At 45.9% G+C, this 18,499-nt stretch overlaps 1 protein-coding gene across 3 annotated transcripts in view; it reads right to left on the reverse strand.

The window, feature by feature from the left end:
- Window positions 1-3,841: 3,841 nt before the first annotated feature.
- LOC126521415 (organic cation transporter protein-like) overlaps window positions 3,842-18,499 on the reverse strand; it is a 33,640-nt gene continuing 18,982 nt past the window's right edge. For all 3 annotated transcript variants that reach the window (XM_050170106.3, XM_050170105.3, XM_055066000.2), the window contains exons 9-11: window positions 17,550-17,731; window positions 8,086-8,249; window positions 3,842-4,814 (exon numbers count right to left, since the gene is read on the reverse strand). In XM_050170106.3, the coding sequence (XP_050026063.1) occupies window positions 4,724-4,814; window positions 8,086-8,249; window positions 17,550-17,731 (437 nt within the window). In that variant the 3' untranslated portion in view covers window positions 3,842-4,723. The remainder of the gene's footprint in view (window positions 4,815-8,085; window positions 8,250-17,549; window positions 17,732-18,499) is intronic.

Raw genomic sequence — 18,499 nt, forward strand, 5'->3', positions numbered from 1 at the left:
GCGTTCACTGTTGGTTTTAATTGAAATGTAGAAATAATAAGGTAAAGGGAAATTGAAGTGGGTGAAATAACAAGTGGCCGTTAACTTTACCATAAGCTACTGTCCTTCCGTCAGGTATCCTGGGTATTTGTACATTTGTACGAGAACACTACGGATGTTAGCCAGCGCCTCTCACGGTCATGGCGGCAGATGTGGAACACCATCTTAATCGTAGGCATCACGGACACTCTTAAAACACTTGCAACCTTTGGGATGTATATTTGTCTCACAACAATAATCGTTATCTGCCTCGTTTGTGTTTCCTTTCTTGAAAACGCTGCGCTCACTACTTTCCTGTCGAAAATACCATGACGCCGATAACGCGCACGCCGTTCGTGACTTGGAAGTGCCGGGCTCGCAGCGTTAAAGAAAAGAAATGCGGGCAAGACAGATTACGATTATTGTTGTGGGACAAGATATGTTCCAAAAGGTGCACTTTTTTTGGACGAACTTACGGGCAGTCCACTGGCCAATTGACCTTCGTACCCTACTTCCTGCTTCTAATTTCGCGCACTACGGTATGCCTGTGGTTGGAATAACGTTCCACATCGGCCGCCATGGCCGTGAGTTGCGCTAATTAGCACTCCCAGCACTTCTCGTCATGAAAGTTGGCGGGAGGATTGGCACCGCGGGTGACTGAATTCGTAGAGCAACGCGCGCATAAAGCTGAAGATGCGGGTTTCGCTCCTACCTGCGGCAAGTTGCTTTTTCGACCACTTTCATGTCTGTTTTCATTATTATTGTGATAGCAATTATATGGACACTCCAGGCGCATTTTTGCCGTCGCTGTCACCGTGAGGTTCCGTATGAGTGAAAGAGTGTGAGGGTGAGCCGGCGAACGTGGTTCAATCTCGCGTACGCGAGCGAGGAACGCGTCCCGGATGCCCTCTCCTGTGGCGCGCGAGACAGGAGGTGAGGCGAGGGAGGAGGGGCGTTCTTCTTCAGCGGCTGCTACGTTGCCTCGATGTCTTCCTCGCGCGCCGCTCCATACAGAATGGAGACAACCGCGGCGTCTCCTGCGGCGTTGGGCACGCGAATCGCGGACGCCGTAGTAGACGCCTCTGGCGGAGGCCGTAGGGACGCGTTGCCGGCACTCGTGTGTCTTGAAAGCGGTCTGCGTCGTCGGTAAAGTGCACGCCCGCGCAGGCCTCATCTTCAAAGCCATCTGCGACGCTTGCAGCAGGCGCGTAGCGCCGGTAGTTTCGTATGCGCTGTGCTTTCGACGTTTCGTACGCGCCGAAGCGACAGATGCACGGAGGTCAATTGGCTCGCGGCTGATGTCAGGATTCGTAACTCCAGGGCTTTGACATACAGTTTCCGCTGTCATCGAGCTATGTGTATTCATGTTTACCTCTGCGCGCGTGACACAGTGCTGGTTTATTTAGTTAAAATACATTCACGGGCCAGTTGGTTTGGATCCATGATCGAATGTGTAAGCGCGACTGAACAGGGACGTAGAAAGAAGCAGACACATAAAGACAGCGCTGTCTCCGTGAGTGTGTTCTTTTCTACGTCCTCGTTGATTCACGCTTACACATTCTATCATTGTTAATTAAGCTAGTAAGCGAATGTTTGCAAGTTTATACGGCGGATAAAACTACTATCCTTATTTCGTACAGCTATCTACTAATTTGCTATCGTAATCGGTGCTTCGCCTTTCCACCGAAACTGCGAACTTTTATTTCAACATTTGAATTAAAAAGACAATAGTTAACTTCCTCTGTGCTTTATCTGGCATCATGGTTTGTTTGCTTCACCTAGCTTTAAAAGAATAATAATGGAAAATATTAAGTCGAGCTGGATTAAATGACTAGGCTTTTTGAAATACCGAATTCGTCATTTGCCTTGAGAACACAACTTTTTCAAGCGACAGAGAGAGAGAGAGAGAGAAAACAAGGGTAGGAAAGGCAGGGAGGTCAACCAGAACAGCATCCGGTTTGCTACCCTACACTGGGGGTGGGGGAAAGGGGAATAGAAAGAGGAAGAAAGGGAGAGAGGAAGCACTGAGTACGTGTGGGAGCGACACCATACGCAAGGACACTATAAACGGTCTGTTAAGCCCGTGCACTTCAAGTACCGCACTAGTGCACGAATCGCTTTTCGAGCCAGTGACGGGTGTGGCCACGGTCCGAGTATCTTTGACTCGGTGAAACATCTCGAGTCCAGTCTGCGTAAAGTTGCCCGCAGAGAGAGGCGTTGGACATCGTAGCGAGGGCAGGTACACAATAGGTGCTCGATGGTCTCCTCGCACCCACAGGAGTCGCACATCGGGCTCTCGGCCATTCCCATACGGTAGGAGTATGCGTTCGTGAACGCCACTCCCAGCCACAAGCGACACAACAAGGTTGCTTCGCCGCGGGGAAGGCTAGATGGCAGTTGTAGCCGTAGCGTGGGGTCCAGTTTACGTAATCTGCAATTTAGGCCACTTGAAATCCAGAGATCTTGGGATTTCTTACGCGCAAGTTGGCGAAGTTCTCTGGCAGCGTCCGACCTCGCCAAAGGTGTTGGACGCGTCTTGGTATCTTCGTGGGCACACCGGGCAGCCTTGTCAGCTAGGTTGTTGCCGACGATGCCACAGTGAGCATATGGCGTCAGCTAATTTGGTCTATGGTACTTCTCATGCGACGTCAGCAGTGGCTGATTGGCAGTGGACGAGAGGCAGTTCACGTGGGAATTACGTCAGCGTGTCCGTTCTGGCGAGGGCGATTCTAATTGAGAAGCAGCAGTGGTACTTTCGATGGCAATTTCGCACACAGCAATGTCGCGTATTGGCAAATAGGAAACGATCACCTTCGAATTAAGAAAAGAGGAGCCGTCTAACAGGCGCCAACATCTCTTTGCATACAGCTCATATTATTAATCAAAGATATTGCACATTACCACACAGGAAACGATGACAGGCTTCTAGACGAATAATATATCGATCCAATCCCGCTTAATATTTTCCTTTAGTGTTCCTTTAAATATGTCAAAGTGAAATGCGGCGTAAGCATGCCACTTTTCGCTTATGCTGTCAAAATGGGATAAACAAGGCGACGAGGCGGGACGAAGATGATGCCTTCAATCCACAACTTCACCTCGCACTTACTGAAAAGGATGGCAGGACGTTTTTGATGCGAAAGCATCAAATGGCCCATAGATCGAGAAAACCCGCGGCGTGTATAGCAGCCAATCGGCATGTAAATTTGCATTGGCTACGACGCCACGTCACGAGCGCACCTCGGCGGATCATAGCAGGCGAAAGGGTTCGTCTGCTGCCGCAATAGCGTGCCAGGTGATGTGTGAGGGGAGAAGGCATTGACGCGAATCCACGTCACCCTCGCTCTCGCTTTCAAAAGTCGGCGCGCGGTCCCCCCTCTCTCTCTCTATCTCTTTCTCTCTCTCATCCCCACTGGGCTTAGCTGCTGCGCGCACCTGCCGGCCTTGGTGGCCGCTGCTGCTTCCTCAGTTTCTCGTCGCTCAGGGCATCGGTGGCATGCGGCGTTGCCACCGCAGGCTGCTGCTACTGCTTGCTGGCTCGGGCAACACGTGCCGCTATGGTACATTACTCGCAGCGCAGAACTTGAAAGTGCACTCAGCGGCGTTCAATTTGACAATAATGCTTTTGCATTCACAACTCATAAGTGCTCAGGTGTCCTCGGATTTTTCAAGAACTTGGGGATGTTTGCAGTAGTTGAGGCAGCGACTAAACGAGTTCAGAATCAAACGGATAGCTGAAATCACCATTTTTTTTTCATATTTGCAGCAAACTGAATAAAAAGATACTCCGTGCACCAGTTCGAAGAATGCATTTGAGACCAAGTGTCGGTTCAGGAGAGCTTTGCATTCCATCTTTTATTCTCTCTAAAAATTGTATTCAGAGCTATAAGGACAGAAAGTCGTGCGCCATTATTTGAATCCACTTATTTGACATAGAGCATTGCAACTTGTTTCATGTGACCAGAATGCTACCAAAGTAAAATGAATCTAGTTTGAAAATTACAAGACAGACTCTCCCTACACAGCAATGGAAGGTAAAATAAAACATGTGGCGTTCATAAAAGCTGGCATGAAAAAAAGAAATCTATGTATATCAAGCATGACATGACGACATAATCTGTTGAGTCGAGATGAGATGGCTTTTGTGAGCTAAACAACGTGAGTGAGATGACCATTTTGTTTTTAAGTGTCCTATATGTAAATGCGCGGAACGTTGCATGCTGCAAGTACAATCGAGTTTCTTGGGTGTGAAGGTCACACCAAATGTTAGTGTCGGGATTATAGGGGAAGCCTTACCGATGATTAAATTCGTCCATGTTTTCCTGATCCTAACTTGACAGGTACGTGGATGACGCGTGCGCTAAAGAACAATCTGCCAAGGACGTTTGAGCGAAATATCACTCCAGGACTTGTTTCAGACTGACTCGCTTGCGCTCTTTGCGCCGGATTCTCACGTGCGCATAAAATGTGGTTCGCTAAAAAACACACTTTTTATGAAGCTGCGATGATGTTCATCGAATGTTAGCGCATGTCCCGCATTCTGTGGTAATGAAGGGGACGGTATTTAACCACATGCCAGGAGGTGTCAACGTAACCGAACGGCCAATCGCACGCTCAGCTATGAAACCGAGGTGCGTGGAACGGACAGTACAAATTGTGAACTTAACGCAAAAAAAAAAAGAACAATGCAGGCGATGCGATCCGATCAGACTTTTACGTCTGAGGACTTCGTCATGGGCTCCATTTCTTTTTCTTTGTGGCCTGCCTTGTCGTAGTCTTTCTTTTTGTCTTTCAACCTGCGGGAGAAAAACAGAAAGCAAAATATGAGGCAGTGCCCAGACGATAGAAAAAAAAGGATCCATTAAAGGACCACCACACGACTCGCAGAAAAGTAGAAAAAAGCAGTTAGTTTTGCAGAGGCGTGGCATATGCGATGGTTTCGCCGTTTCACCGATGTACACGACGGCTCAAGACTTCGCATGTCACAACATTTACAGCTACAGAACTCGCGGCTCTCCGCAATGCACTTCAGATGGTCGACACAAATAGTCGTGGAAAAGGGCCGTCTTCTGCGACTAGAAGATGGGATTACAATGTGTGCAGTCGTTCCTCTGGCGTGGATCGACAGTATTGACAGATCCAATTGACGTGGGAAATGACAGAAATTCATTCACCACCACTTAATAGAGAAAGGCAATGATTTATGTATATGAATGTACATAAATTTACTTATTTATGTATATTATGAATATTTACGTATATATACCACTGCGTTCCCATTATACTCTCTAAAACAGAGGTTGCGAGGCAGCTTCGTTGTCTGGCGCGTCTACTATCGTTAACCGAGTTGAATACGTCGCATTAGGTCACCCCAGACTGCACTAACTGAGCCCTTCGCTTCAACTCGGACCTCCACCCGGGCTGAACCGACGTGAAGCATCTCTTGTGGCGGCCATGCATGGTTAAGGACTTATCTCCACCAGAGCTGATTCAGCACTAATCGGAATGGCTTAATTACAGTGCTGAACTTGATGTCGGCGGCTGCGAAGGGAACATAAACCACCTATTGTGCTACTGTCCTCGACTTGGTGTACAATTACAGTAAATGTTCAATGCAGCAGCGAAGAGGTGATCATCCACTTGAGCGTGCAGACACTACTGGAATAAGATACCCACTCATGATCGGTCCAGAAGGCAGTGAAGGTATTTTTGTGCTATTTGAAAATGACTGCCTTGTGTGAGCGCCTTTGGCTGCTTGGTGCTGTCCACGCACGTGCTGACATTTACCGCCCTTCATCTCTCTCTCTCTCTCTCTCTTGCTTCTATTTGCCTGTTTCCAACCAGAACCTTTCCTTGTTAACATCCCTGCGTTCTTTCTGTTCTTTTTTTTTTCTCTCACCTGTGCCTCGTGACATAGGTTTCTCCGGGGCCATTTTTTTTTCTTAGTTGCGTAACTAAGCAGATATATGTTAATACCGATAGATGTTGCCGCCCACTTCTTTTCACATGGGAAGAGTAGAAACATATCAAAAGTTACAAAAGATCACAAAGACAAAAAGAGACAAAAATAATTCTTTCTTGTTCTACTGCTTGTTGAATTCCTTGTTCCACCACTGTTCATCACTTCAAGCCTCCATCTTCATTCGGGTTTCTGTATTGTTGGGATACACACTATAGATACACAAAACACGCAATGCCACGCTGGATGGAAAGTTACGCATTGACTTCAAAACGGAAATGGTGCTAACATGGAATGTCATCATTACGCCAAACAACGACAACGACGATGACGACGATGACATCATTAACATCAACATTGAACTCACTTTTTATTATGGTATCGGTCAACTGTATGACTTACTTCCCAAAGGCTCCTTTGCAGCAATAAATACCTCGTTTATGAGCAGTTGTTGTTGGCCACAGATCCAACAATTTCATTAAGCTCGTTGATCTCTCCAATCTAGCCTTATTAATTGCGGCAGGAGTCGTATTAGTAATCTGGGGTTGTAATTTTGTAACGATAGATTACACTTTCTACTTCTGTTTTCTTATCTGCCTCACTGAATGGTCGAGCTTGGGGATAACGGCGACGTAGGAGCGTCCTATCTGTTCTCGAAAAGTGAAGAGAGAGAGAGAATTTATTTGAAAGAAGGCAGAGGGGGGTCGGCCTGAATTAACGCGCTCTAGCCTGCTACTCTGCACAGGGGGAGGGGGAACGGGGACATAAAGGTGTGATGAGGGATGATGATGACATAGAAAGGGGATTGCACAACGGTGAAAGCAAGCTCAACATTCTGATGATAAACATTCATAAATCTCATCCATGAAGCCACTACCGGGTTCCGTATCTTGTCTGTAGTCGCTAGTTCAAGTGAAAGGTGAAGAGAAGGGAAAAAGAAATGAAGCGTTACAAAGTGCGTTCCCAGGTGTGGAAATTGCCTACTCAGCAGATATATTCACCCAGTAGGACTCGCAGGGAGCATCCACCTACTAGAAGCACTGGCATTCAAAGCGGATCAAAGTATTTCCTGTTCAGCGGTCGAGATAAGACAGATACATTTAGGGTATTGGGCGAATAAATGCAGGAAAGAAATCTACAGGGCCGCGCGGGGACATTACAGGCATAGATATTAGTGCAATATAGCAATATAGGTTTTAAATGAAGAGTCTAGTGAAGAGTTTAATGAAGAGTATAAATGAAGAGTTTAAAACCGAGATCAAGGAGGGATGCTTGCTAGACACCAATAGATGTACAGTCGAACGCCTTTATAATAAAGTGCTTGGGAAGTCCGAAATCGATTGTTACACAGGTCACTTCGTTGCAAAGGTCATGCACCGCACCACTCACTATAGAACTAGGACAGAATTATGCCTTCATTATAATACAGGTCATTTCGTTGTAGAGACGTTCAACGTATGTAAAACCTGACTAGTTCAAGCAAGCTTGGTGACTATCTGTCGCCGCCACGTTTCAAAGGGATGTCAATAGAAATCATGATCATCGTGATGATCATCGCCATCAAAAATGTTAAACTTGATGGCCTTTTAAGCATTCTAAACGGACACCAAAGACAATGATAATTTGTTCTGTGCTGTAGTAAATTATACTTCTATGATACCGAAGAATCCGCTATCACAGCGAGAAAGCGTTTGATAAGCCAGAAAAGAGGTAGTAACGAGAGACTGGTGGCGCCGCCGCTTTGAAGCTGCGGCACTAGCTCATCGTGACGTCATGAATTCTGACCAGTTAATCCTTTATTTGCTAAGGTGGGCTACATTGTATTCTACAAGAGCCAGAAAGTGAACTTAACAAGTTTAGAAAAAATTTACCGAGCCACGACGGCCTGAATACGAACAGAAAAAGAACAATGAAATCCATGATGTCAAGCTGGCTTACCGCCATTGGAGATTTGTCGCTACATAAAAAAATGAAACTTTGTTATTTTCTTTATTAAGAATCTACATGCTAGTACAAAACTAATGAAGACAGAGCTCTGAAGGGATACTCTGGTGTCCCTCTGAAGGTATTCAGACAAACGTGTGATTCCTTGGCGGTTCGCAACGCACCTGTTGAGCGAGAAGAACTGCTGGCCCTTGCCGAACTCGTCGGCGTCTTCGACGGTCTGACACAACGCGTAGCCGTTGGTCTCTGGAAGCCATGCGGCCGAAATGCCAGCCGCGGCTGCCAGTACACCGAGGAACAGGAAGGGAATCCAGTTGCCGTAGCGTCCCTAGAATGAAATCGCAGGTGTCCTTAGCTATCGCTTAAGACACGTGAAGGCGAAAGCCTTGTAAAGCATGCTGTAATTCACCTGAATGCACCCTACTCCTCTTTTATCCAACTTAATCGACCTTGATTCACCACAATGCAATCACTAGTCAATCATTAATTAACTTCGCTAATCATTAATCATCTCTTATACACGACTGGACATGCTTTGGTTTGCTTCTGGCTATCCTTGGGTCATGTGATATTTTATGTACCTCAAAACACGACCTTGAAGCATTGAGATCTAAGGCTTTCGCCTTAAAACGCGACGCAAGAGCGAACGGACTCGTTGTTAAAGGAAAGTCAGGAAGTCCGTTGAAGTGTGACAGGGCCACATTAAGCGAACGTCGTCCCAGCTGCTGCTCAAGCATCTCTGTCAGTCCTGGTTTTAGCCCTTTACACGCGTTAGCGTTAAAGGCCCTGGGTCGCAGAAAATCAAAATCCGTCCCGTAAGCGAAAATTGGCAGATATATTAAGGTATATGTATATGCCACGCCTTGCTATATGACATGCGGTATATGCAGGTTATATTGCCACACCATTATATCACCAAAGTTGCTCACACTTTGTCTTACATTCTGCACAAATTTATTCCTCAGAATTTTGTGAATGGCAGCCCACAAACAAATGTCATGAAACAAAACACTCATACGCATGCCTTTTATGTTAAATATTCTCAGACTGAAATATAAAAAATGCGAAACAATAACAGAAACCTGTATATGGTGTAATTTTTCTGGCGCAGCTATGCACTATCTCCGGGGTCGGCCCACGCAAGAGGCAGCGTTTCTGCCAGAAAGCTCGCCATCGTGCATAGCGTTCGCCGCCAGCGTTTCCCGATAAACATTATGGCTAAATAAGCTGCAGTTGCCGGGAAGCGTGAGAAGCAGTCAGGGATCTTTGGATGCTATTGCGTTCCACTCTTAAAGGCGAAGCTTAAGCGTCCACCAAAGTTTTTAAATTTTAATGATCTGTTTGTATTGACACGTGTACTTATCTTTATCGGGCGACCACGTTTCGCCACCTAACAAATGTAATCGCACAGCGCGGGACGCGCCTGCATGTATCCGAAGTTTCTGGAAAGTTATCGATGCTTCTACCCGGCTGTCTGTTGTCGCCGAACGTTGTGTTACCTGATTTCATCGCGTGACGCGAATGGTGTAGAACATTGTGGAAGGCGCGCGGGTCCGAACGATTAGTCTGGAACATTCGACGACTGCCGTATAAAGCCGACGCGCTTGCCTCGCTGATCAGATTTTCGACGATCGCCGACTGTGTTCGTCGCTTTCGTTGTGCTATAAGTGTAGCCTGTTTTGTGGGCACAGGTTCGCCCAATAAAATCTAGTTTTGCCTTTCGCAGTATTGCCACTGTGTTCTTAACGTCACCACCACGTGACAGTATTATACGCGCGCCAGTATGTGCACATCCCACAACTACTATGAGCAAGGCATCAGCATCACATTGCTCGACTGTTGTTCGCTCGCTCGCTCGCTCATTCATTCATTCATTCATTCATTCATTCATTCATTCATTCATTTAATGATGTGCGTACTTCGTCCGCTACTCAATGCTGCGCGTATACATAAATGACGCTGAAATTTGCGTCACACACGTAGTAGAAAACCCCCCAAAATTATGGAAGGTTATTAACCCTAATAACTCCCAGCCATTAGCGCTGTTTGATGAACAAAACCATCGTATTTCCGATTGCGAAATTGCTGAACAACTTAACCGTACTTTTTCTTCCGTCTTCACAATTGAACCTGTTAACATATTACCTCGCTTTCCTCTTTCGGATCATGCAGTCATGCCTGATATTACCTTTTGTCCTTACGGCATTGAGAAATTAATTGATTCATTAAAACTTACATCATCGTCTGGTGTCGATGAAATAAATGTTAAAATGCTGAAGAACACCAAAACAAATGTGAGCGCGATGGTATGTGCTATTCTTCAGCAATCATTGTCATCAGGAGTGGTGCCGGAAGACTGAAGAGTAGGCAAGATTGTTCCAGCGCCCAAAAAAGGTCCTCTATCGTTGTCCTCTAGTTATCGTCCCATTTCACTCACCAGTGTTTGTTGCAAACTAATGGACCATGTTATTTACTCTCAGATCGTAAACTTTTTTGTATCCAATAACCTCTTTCATCCTGCTCAACATTGCTTCCGTAAAGGTCTTTCATGGGACACCCAACTAGCTTTATTTCTTCGTGATCTAAGCTCTAACCTCGACTTGAACGTACCTGTAGATGCGATTTTCTTAAAGTTTGAGAAGCCATTTGACAAGGTTCCACAACAGCTACTCCTAAAACCTTCCCGTCTCAAGATTAATCCATTTGTACTAGACTGGATGCGTAGTTTTTTCACTAACCGACAGCAGTTTGTATTTGCTAACATGCAGTCATCTAAACGATCTTCTGTGCTTTCGGGCGTGCCACAAGGCACAGTTCTCGGACCACTACTCTTTCTAATTTACATTAATGATCTTCCTACTGAGATCTCTTCTAACATTCGATTGTTCGCAGACGATTGAGTAGTTTATCGACGCATAACTAACACTTCAGACATGAATTTGCTTCAAAATGACCTAAAACGCATTGAATTATGGTGTAACGAATGGTTGATGTCTTTAAATACTAAAAAAAACCTCGCTAGTTTCTTTCCATCGCAGACAGCATCACCAATCAGGGAAATACACCATATAAGGCGCCAAAATCTCATCCGTAGACTCATATAAGTACCTCGGCATAACCTTTTCAACTACCCTAACTTGGTCACATCATGTCATTAACTTAGCCAATGCCGCGAATCGAACCCTCGGTTTTCTCCGCCGGAACCTAAGACTTGTTCCCCCATCAGTAAAGTTGTTAGCTTATGTTGCATATGTCCGCCCTAAGTTAGAATATGCATGCTCTGCCTGGGATCCTCATCAACATAACCTATCTAATACACTGGAATCAATTCAACACCGTTCAGCCTGGTTCATCTACTCTGAATATCCTTATCCTGCAAGCGTGTCTGAACTAAAAACCCGTGCCGGTCTTACTAATCTAGAATCGCGACGTCTTATTTCTAGACTGTGTCTTTTTCACAAATTCTATCATTCGCCACTCCACATTTCAGCTATATAACCAGCTCATAGTCAGTCCAGCCGCATTAACCACAGCGAAGCCGTGTATCCTCCCCCGGCGCAGACTACCTCTGATCTACGATCATTTTTTGTGAAAACCGCCAGGGACTGGAACGGTCTGTCTGCCGACGTCACGCACCACTCCGACGCTCATCACTTCAAGGCTGCTCTCGAATCACTGTTTTGTTAAACTAAGCACATCCCTCATGTAATACCCCAGATCTGGGACCTTTGAGGTATAATAAATAAATAAATAAATAAATAAATAAATAAATAAATAAATAAATAAATAAATAAATAAATAAATAAATAACTAAATAAATAAATAAATAAATAAATAAATAAATAAATAATCATACCAAGCAGCCACCTCCATTGTCATAACAGATTTCGGTTAATGCGAGTAGGTGCAGCTTAAAGGCATTTCGATATGATCACTACTAGCCTTCAAGTGCCATGAGGAAGTCGCTGCGAAACGCACCTCTTAACATCTTGTGGGCTCGACACTAGTGGCAGTGCGTTGCTCAATGAAAGTACGCCATATAGTGAGACTGACTGATTGAGGAAGGACAGAAAGACCTGTGTCCATGCTTCCGTAGATGTAGTCAAAAGTGAAATAAACAACAGACAAGCAAACAATATATTGGGGCTAGGCCAGCAAATGAACTGGAAAAAACGTGCAGTTAGCGCGTTAAAATAATTACGAGCCTCAAGAACTACGGAGAACGGTTGAAAAGAATAATCCTCTGGACGGACTATTATTTATCTGCATATTTCTTTATAATGCCATGTATTGTTCATGCGGAGTGTGCCTGAAATCTACCTGGACTTGTTATAGCTCGCAGATTTTTTCCGCTTATTTCGATGCACACAGAGCGTACTTGAACGTGGTTCTGTGCTTCCCGTGAACACACCGAAATTTGTTACAAATTACCAGGTCCTTTTTTTTTTTTTGGTAAATATTATGTGCAGTGATTTACGTTGCGCTTGACTGAATTGTTTGTGAATTATGTGTAAGGAGGGTTGAGGCTCTTTATTTACATTTTCGTTCATCAATTTCATTTCTTTTTGAGCCAGACCGTCATTGTTACGTGTGTTTGGCTAAACGAAAAGGTACAACCGGAATTACCCGTTATGTCAACCTCTCTGACATATTCAATCAATCAATCAATCAATCAATCAATCAATCAATCAATCAATCAATCAATCAATCAATCAATCAATCAATCAATCAATCAATCAATCAATCAATCAATCAATCAATCAATCAATCAATCAATCAATCAATCAATCAATCAATCAATCAATCAATCAATCAATCAATCAATCAATCAATCAATCAATCAATCAATCAATCAATCAATCAATCAATCAAATTATTTACAGTGCCCAGGAACAATCCTAAAGGCTAAGTGCTGGCGCGTGAATAATAATAATAATACAAATGCTGCCTTCACAACTGCAGACGGGAAGAGAGGAAAGAGACTTTTAAAACGGGAATTACAATCTTAGTACCTGTACAATTATGGGCCGTCAACAGATGCTTCTAAGTCGCGCGTAATAGCGGTTCCATCGGTATAAACGTGTCTCAAGCTAGTGTGACGCAGAAGATGTTCGATCAGAAAGAAAACACGACGAGTTCCATGTGAGGCGAAAAAAAGGCCGACGCCGTCGGGCAACGCAGCCGCTAGCTTCCGCGTCCCGGAGCCGGCTATCGGTATCCTTACTGCCTGGCCGCGCAATCTTGTTTTGCTTCGACAGGCAAGCTCTCCGCTGGCACGTGTGAAGTGGGCGTGCGGGGCACCACACACGAGCTCTACATCTCGCTAGTGCTAGTGCCTCCTTCTCGGTCTCACCACGGTGCCCTTGCTATGAAACAGGTGGGGTGGCCACACACAAAGCCACCAAAGCCTCCTCCTCGCCCTCCCATTTCCCCCCTGCCCCCTTCACACCACCCTCCAAAGGTACAAAAGATGGTTCAGTTTGAAGGCAAGTCTTAGTTGTCATTCAGGATACTGGCAGCTAGTTTGATGATGACGACGAAGACGATTACGACGGCGGCATGATCGATGACGACAAGATGGCGCTTACTTCGAAAACCGCGAGTCCGAATCATCGGTAGGGATAATCTGTCTCCATGGCGAAAAGCATTTCCAATAAACTTGCAGTCTTACCTAAAACCTTTTCTTGTTGATACATTTGTCGACTAGCAAGTGTTATTTACAGTCATGTTCGACAAAATTGCGCCCTTAGGCACGGGCAGTAGAACAAGTTGCCGATGACGGGGTGCCTTCCAGAATGAATATGTATACGGCAGCATCTAGAATGGTGTCTCCGCGTGATAAGCAGCACAATGAAGATTAAAAGCGCAGTTACAAATCTGTTTGTGTGTCTGTAACCCCATATGTATTATGCCTAAAGGCAGGCTGTCGCAAAAAAGAAAACAGCGCGACTGAGTGATTAATGAATGCAAGGGCGTAAGCATGAAATGGAATTCATGCCGGTATTACTGCGAGCACGTGCTATGAGGCCACGAGAGAACACGAGGTAAAAGAAAAATGTTAAAGGCAAGTTTTAAACGCGAGAACAAGGCCGAACTTACAGCTTCCTTGTGTCAAGCGTATGCAGCTACTTCAGTGGCATTCGTGCCGTCCTCTTGACCTTAAAGGCTTTAGAAGCCGAGGCCATCTCAATTTTATTTATCTTTTACTTTCTTCTTTAGCGCCCTCTTTGCGTTCGCGCGAGCTCGCCCCACTCGTCTTTGTTTGTGCAGCGACGCCTCTCGCTTTTATCCGATAGCAGAGCAGTCTCGACAAAGTGGATCGTTATGTTTCGCAAGCGTCTGGCCGTTCCTGCTGTCTCCTCCTCTCGATTGCCCGCATGTCTGGCTCACATGTGGAGCAGCTTTCATTCTCGGAAGCCCATGCGCGTTTCCAAAGGGCTCTCATGCCGTAAAACAACAGCGCCGCTTTAAAGTTTCGCATAAAGCGCGCATCGATCTCCTCGGAGCTCTGTAAGATACCATGCCGCAGCAGCTGGACCGCCTATGCGAATGTCGCCTCACGTGCCTTCGTTGTAACGTCAAGGTTTCGTGAAGCTTTCCAACTTCTCCATCTAGCGTGCTCACCTAGATATCAGGTCGAAGATGTATACGGTACAACAATGTCACTGAAGAGGAAAGGGAGCTCGCAGAAGTGCAGTCAGCAGAGCTAAGGGTCAGTGAGAAGTATAAGCAAACGCGGAGCCACTTTTTGTGCTGCCTTTGAGCCTGCAGGTTAATGCAGTAAGTGCAGATCACTGCTCCCGTGCAGTACTGCTCCCGCACCAGTCTCTGAAGCTGGGACAGTCGTGTATCGTACTCGTGAATGCTTGCTGTTGGCCTGTTCATAAATTTAAGCGAAATGGAGGAGAGGGAAACTCAGCCGCGTGCTGAAGATTCAAGCGCTCCAAGATATGACGTCGCATTTCAGACCGGGTAATAGCTTAGTGGAGAACCAGCTTAGGGGTCCAGCCACCCCCCCCCCCCCCAAAAAAAAAAAAACAAAAAAACAGAAGAAATAAAGGAAAAAAAAAGAAAACCTCAGTGCCCTTCCACTCTGAGAAGAAGGATGACCAACGAAGCTGATTATGTGGGGCCCTTAATGGCGAACTACACCTCCGCTGCGGGTTGGGCCAGCATTGCAATATCTTTGGGATTTTTTTCTACACGTGGACACGATAGTGGGGAAAGTAACCCTTGACAGCTTCGCTGTAAAACAGTGCCACGAGGGATACACCTAGAATTGGGGTCGCAGTTTCAGCAGGAAGCGTAGGAAGGCTGTCGGCACACGTCGCATATGTAACCATGAGATCTGAGTGTTGTTACGCTGCAAAAAGCTCATCACAATATCCAGATCATCGTTCTCGGCATGGCCACCTCAGGAAAGTCTATCGTGCCGGCTACATATTGTACGACAGTAAAGGCGATTGGACATTCTTAACACTTCTGTTGTTTCCAGAAACGTGCTTCGCCTTCAGGTATCACAGCCTCTAATGGCCTTCGCGAGGGAGAAAGACGTCATTCATCGCGCCTAATCCTGAGTCGGCACCACCGACACACCTACCCTTTTCCCAATTTCTTTCTCATTAACTAGGCCGAAGCGCCATTATATTTCAATAAAAGTTCGTTCGTTCGTTCGTTCGTTCGTTCGTTCGTTCGTTCGTTCGTTCGTTCGTTCGTTCGTTCGTTCATTCATTCATTGCGGCTGAGCCCCCAAAATGCCGGCAGAGATCTTTGATGATAAAATAACGCAGTGTCCACGCTTTTTCGCCGAAAGTACTAGGCAGACCTTTCCGCCCATCGCTTCTAGCCTGTTCGCCTCTCTCGGTATTCATGCTGAACCCTGATTTTAGTGCTTCGCTCTTTGAAGTTTTCTATCTGGGCTTAATTGGTGTGATGCTATCTGCACATACTCTTGTAACTGTTACGTCTCGCTGATTTCAAGCAGAGAAATGGCGTCATATTTCAAAACTGCTACCGCGTTTCCCAGTGCTATAAACTCGATAAAACAGCGCTTCATGCGAAGCAAAAAAAAAAAAAAGAAAAAAAAGAAAAGAAAAACAGAGCAGCTATAGGCGTACGGCGGTCAGGCCTGTACGACTGCGAGAGGAAATAGATTACAAATATCTCGAGTCTTCCTAGTTCTGTACTGTGACCGAATTTCGAAACTGCGTTGTGTTTCTTCTGCTTCGCGTCTAATCTTATACCCTGCTTCATATTAAATGTGCTCACTCTGCAGCGTACGTACCGCTTTACTACACGGCGTAGCGGGGCGCCGTATAGTTACTGTCTTTATGTCCTGTACGGGTCCTCCTGTCACAACGCTCAATTGGTGCGTGCGTACGTTTGTCGGCTTCATCGCTCCCCGCTGTAACGACTCGTACAACTCGCTGCGCGCGCGGAGTCCGGAACGCCACCAGCTTCGCCTGACTCCCTCCCTCCCTCCCTCTCAGTTTCATTCTGTCCAGCATGTCTTTCTGTAACACCCTAGGATTGCGTTTAGCTTTGCGCGCGCACGAACCCTCCTTCTCTGACCTCTTCGCATCGTTCCTCCCTCCTCGGCCTACTCCTTTCAATCTCCACTGCGAGGCGGATAACTGTTATCGTGCCACACACGGAAATTACACCACTGTGTAATCTGCGTGGAAATTGGTGCATACCGTGTGTGGTTTATGATAACAGCGGCCTCGTGAAGAAATTGGACGCGGCTGTGATTGAAGAAGTTCGCAAGGTGGGAGACGTGTACCAGGGAAAAGAGGCGAAAATACTACACTGATGAATATATATATATATATATATATATATATATATATATATATATATATATATATATATATATATATGTATGCATAATATAAAGCCAATTATTTCGGAATTTTCGAAGCGTAGGTTTCACGTAGCGTTTAGCTAATGCTGTAAAATTGAACGCGATGCGTACCATAGTTTTTTATTGTCGTCTGTATGCAACTTTGTGGGGTCATGCAATGTTTTTATTTATGCAATGTGGCGGTGACAACAGTATAGTGATTTAATGTTTACGTTTATGGCGCTATATGCACCGTTCGCAGACTAAGCCGAAATGCCACCGGCACTTCGCGCGGTTGTACACGGCGAGAAGTCGACGCATGCGATGCCACGAGGGCGAAGGTGAGTTGGCCGAGGTGAAGAATGGCGATGACGGATGTATACTGAGAGAGAGAGAGAAGTACGACGTGCAAGACGGCGGTAAGCTTGACTGCTTATCATTGTATTACATTTTTCATTTTTCAGTTTTGTTCTTGCATCCAGGGCATAATGGCGATTGGCGCGCGCACGCGTGGTCCCGCGCGCGCGCGCTACGCGCCTATCGGCCACGGCAGCAACCACGGTCAGGAAGTTCTGGATTGGGTTTGTTAAGAAAGCTCCGGTTTGATAAACGACGAAAGATACAATGGTGTTAAGGAGCGAGCTCACCCTTTTTTTTGTACATGGTACAAGTGGATAGGTTCGCAAACAAAGCAAAGAAGAAGAAACAAAAGAAAAATCGTAGGTTTATAACGTAGCAGGGAGTCGAGTAGGGGAGTAGAAACAAAAAAAGGTGCAGGCCACTCACGAGGTAGATGATGTAGGGCATGCAGATGCTGAAGGCCGACGAGAAGGCCGAGGAGGCGCCCAGCGCGAATGCGCGCAGCGGTGTGGGCATAACCTCGGCGGCCTGCTGGTACATGATCATGAAGGATGCTGCGCATGCGAACTTGGCCACCAGTGACGCCGTGACGCCAGCGACTACGGCCTCTGTAATGGACGTGAATGACGCTCTGTTTGTTCTGGCGTGCACTTCAACGAGAGAGAGAGAGATAGAATAACAGCGGTCACTTAATCACCCGCCGTTCATGGGGACACAAAACTGAGGACCGACGAAAGCCAAGGAAGGCGTAAGCCGGATGAGCGTAACCGCGAATCGATTTTATTAGACGCAGCAAAACGCGTGCGTGGGGCGCGCATTTGTGCAGATACAACATTATGGACCGCAATATTACGTCGTAACTTAAAGCAATGTGCTGTCGATATCATAAAGAACAAAACAAGATAGAGGTGTTAGTGACGAGTGCATTCTTCAGTTAAGCTACATAAAAGACTTCTTACAACCGCTGTTATGAAATATAAGAACGTATCACTAAGCGTAGGGACCTTTCGAATATTTTTTCATTCTGTAGTGATGGGTGGCCCGCCATCACTGCTGCGAGACGTCAGAGAGCTGCTCTGGCATCGTTGATGGTCTCAATGTTCTCGACATCATTTCGTCGATGAACAAAATGTCAGCTTTTGACTTGCATGTGCCCTTATGTGTTTCATGTGCCAAGCGTGTTTCCGGATTACTAAATGGTTGCAGGCCTGCGTGGGACACGCAGCGCAGTCGCAACGTAAGCTGGAGGAGCGGCTCCATAGGAGCTCCATTTTAGGCGGCCCGCAATAGAGGGTCTTCTCTAGAGGGTCTGTGGCACATAAATAACTGTTGATAAAACTAATTAAAGGCGAAGGTTTCTTTCATTTTGTTCATGT

Source organism: Dermacentor andersoni, chromosome 6 (assembly GCF_023375885.2).
Source record: "Dermacentor andersoni chromosome 6, qqDerAnde1_hic_scaffold, whole genome shotgun sequence".
In the NCBI taxonomy this organism is placed as follows: Eukaryota; Metazoa; Arthropoda; class Arachnida; order Ixodida; family Ixodidae; genus Dermacentor; species Dermacentor andersoni.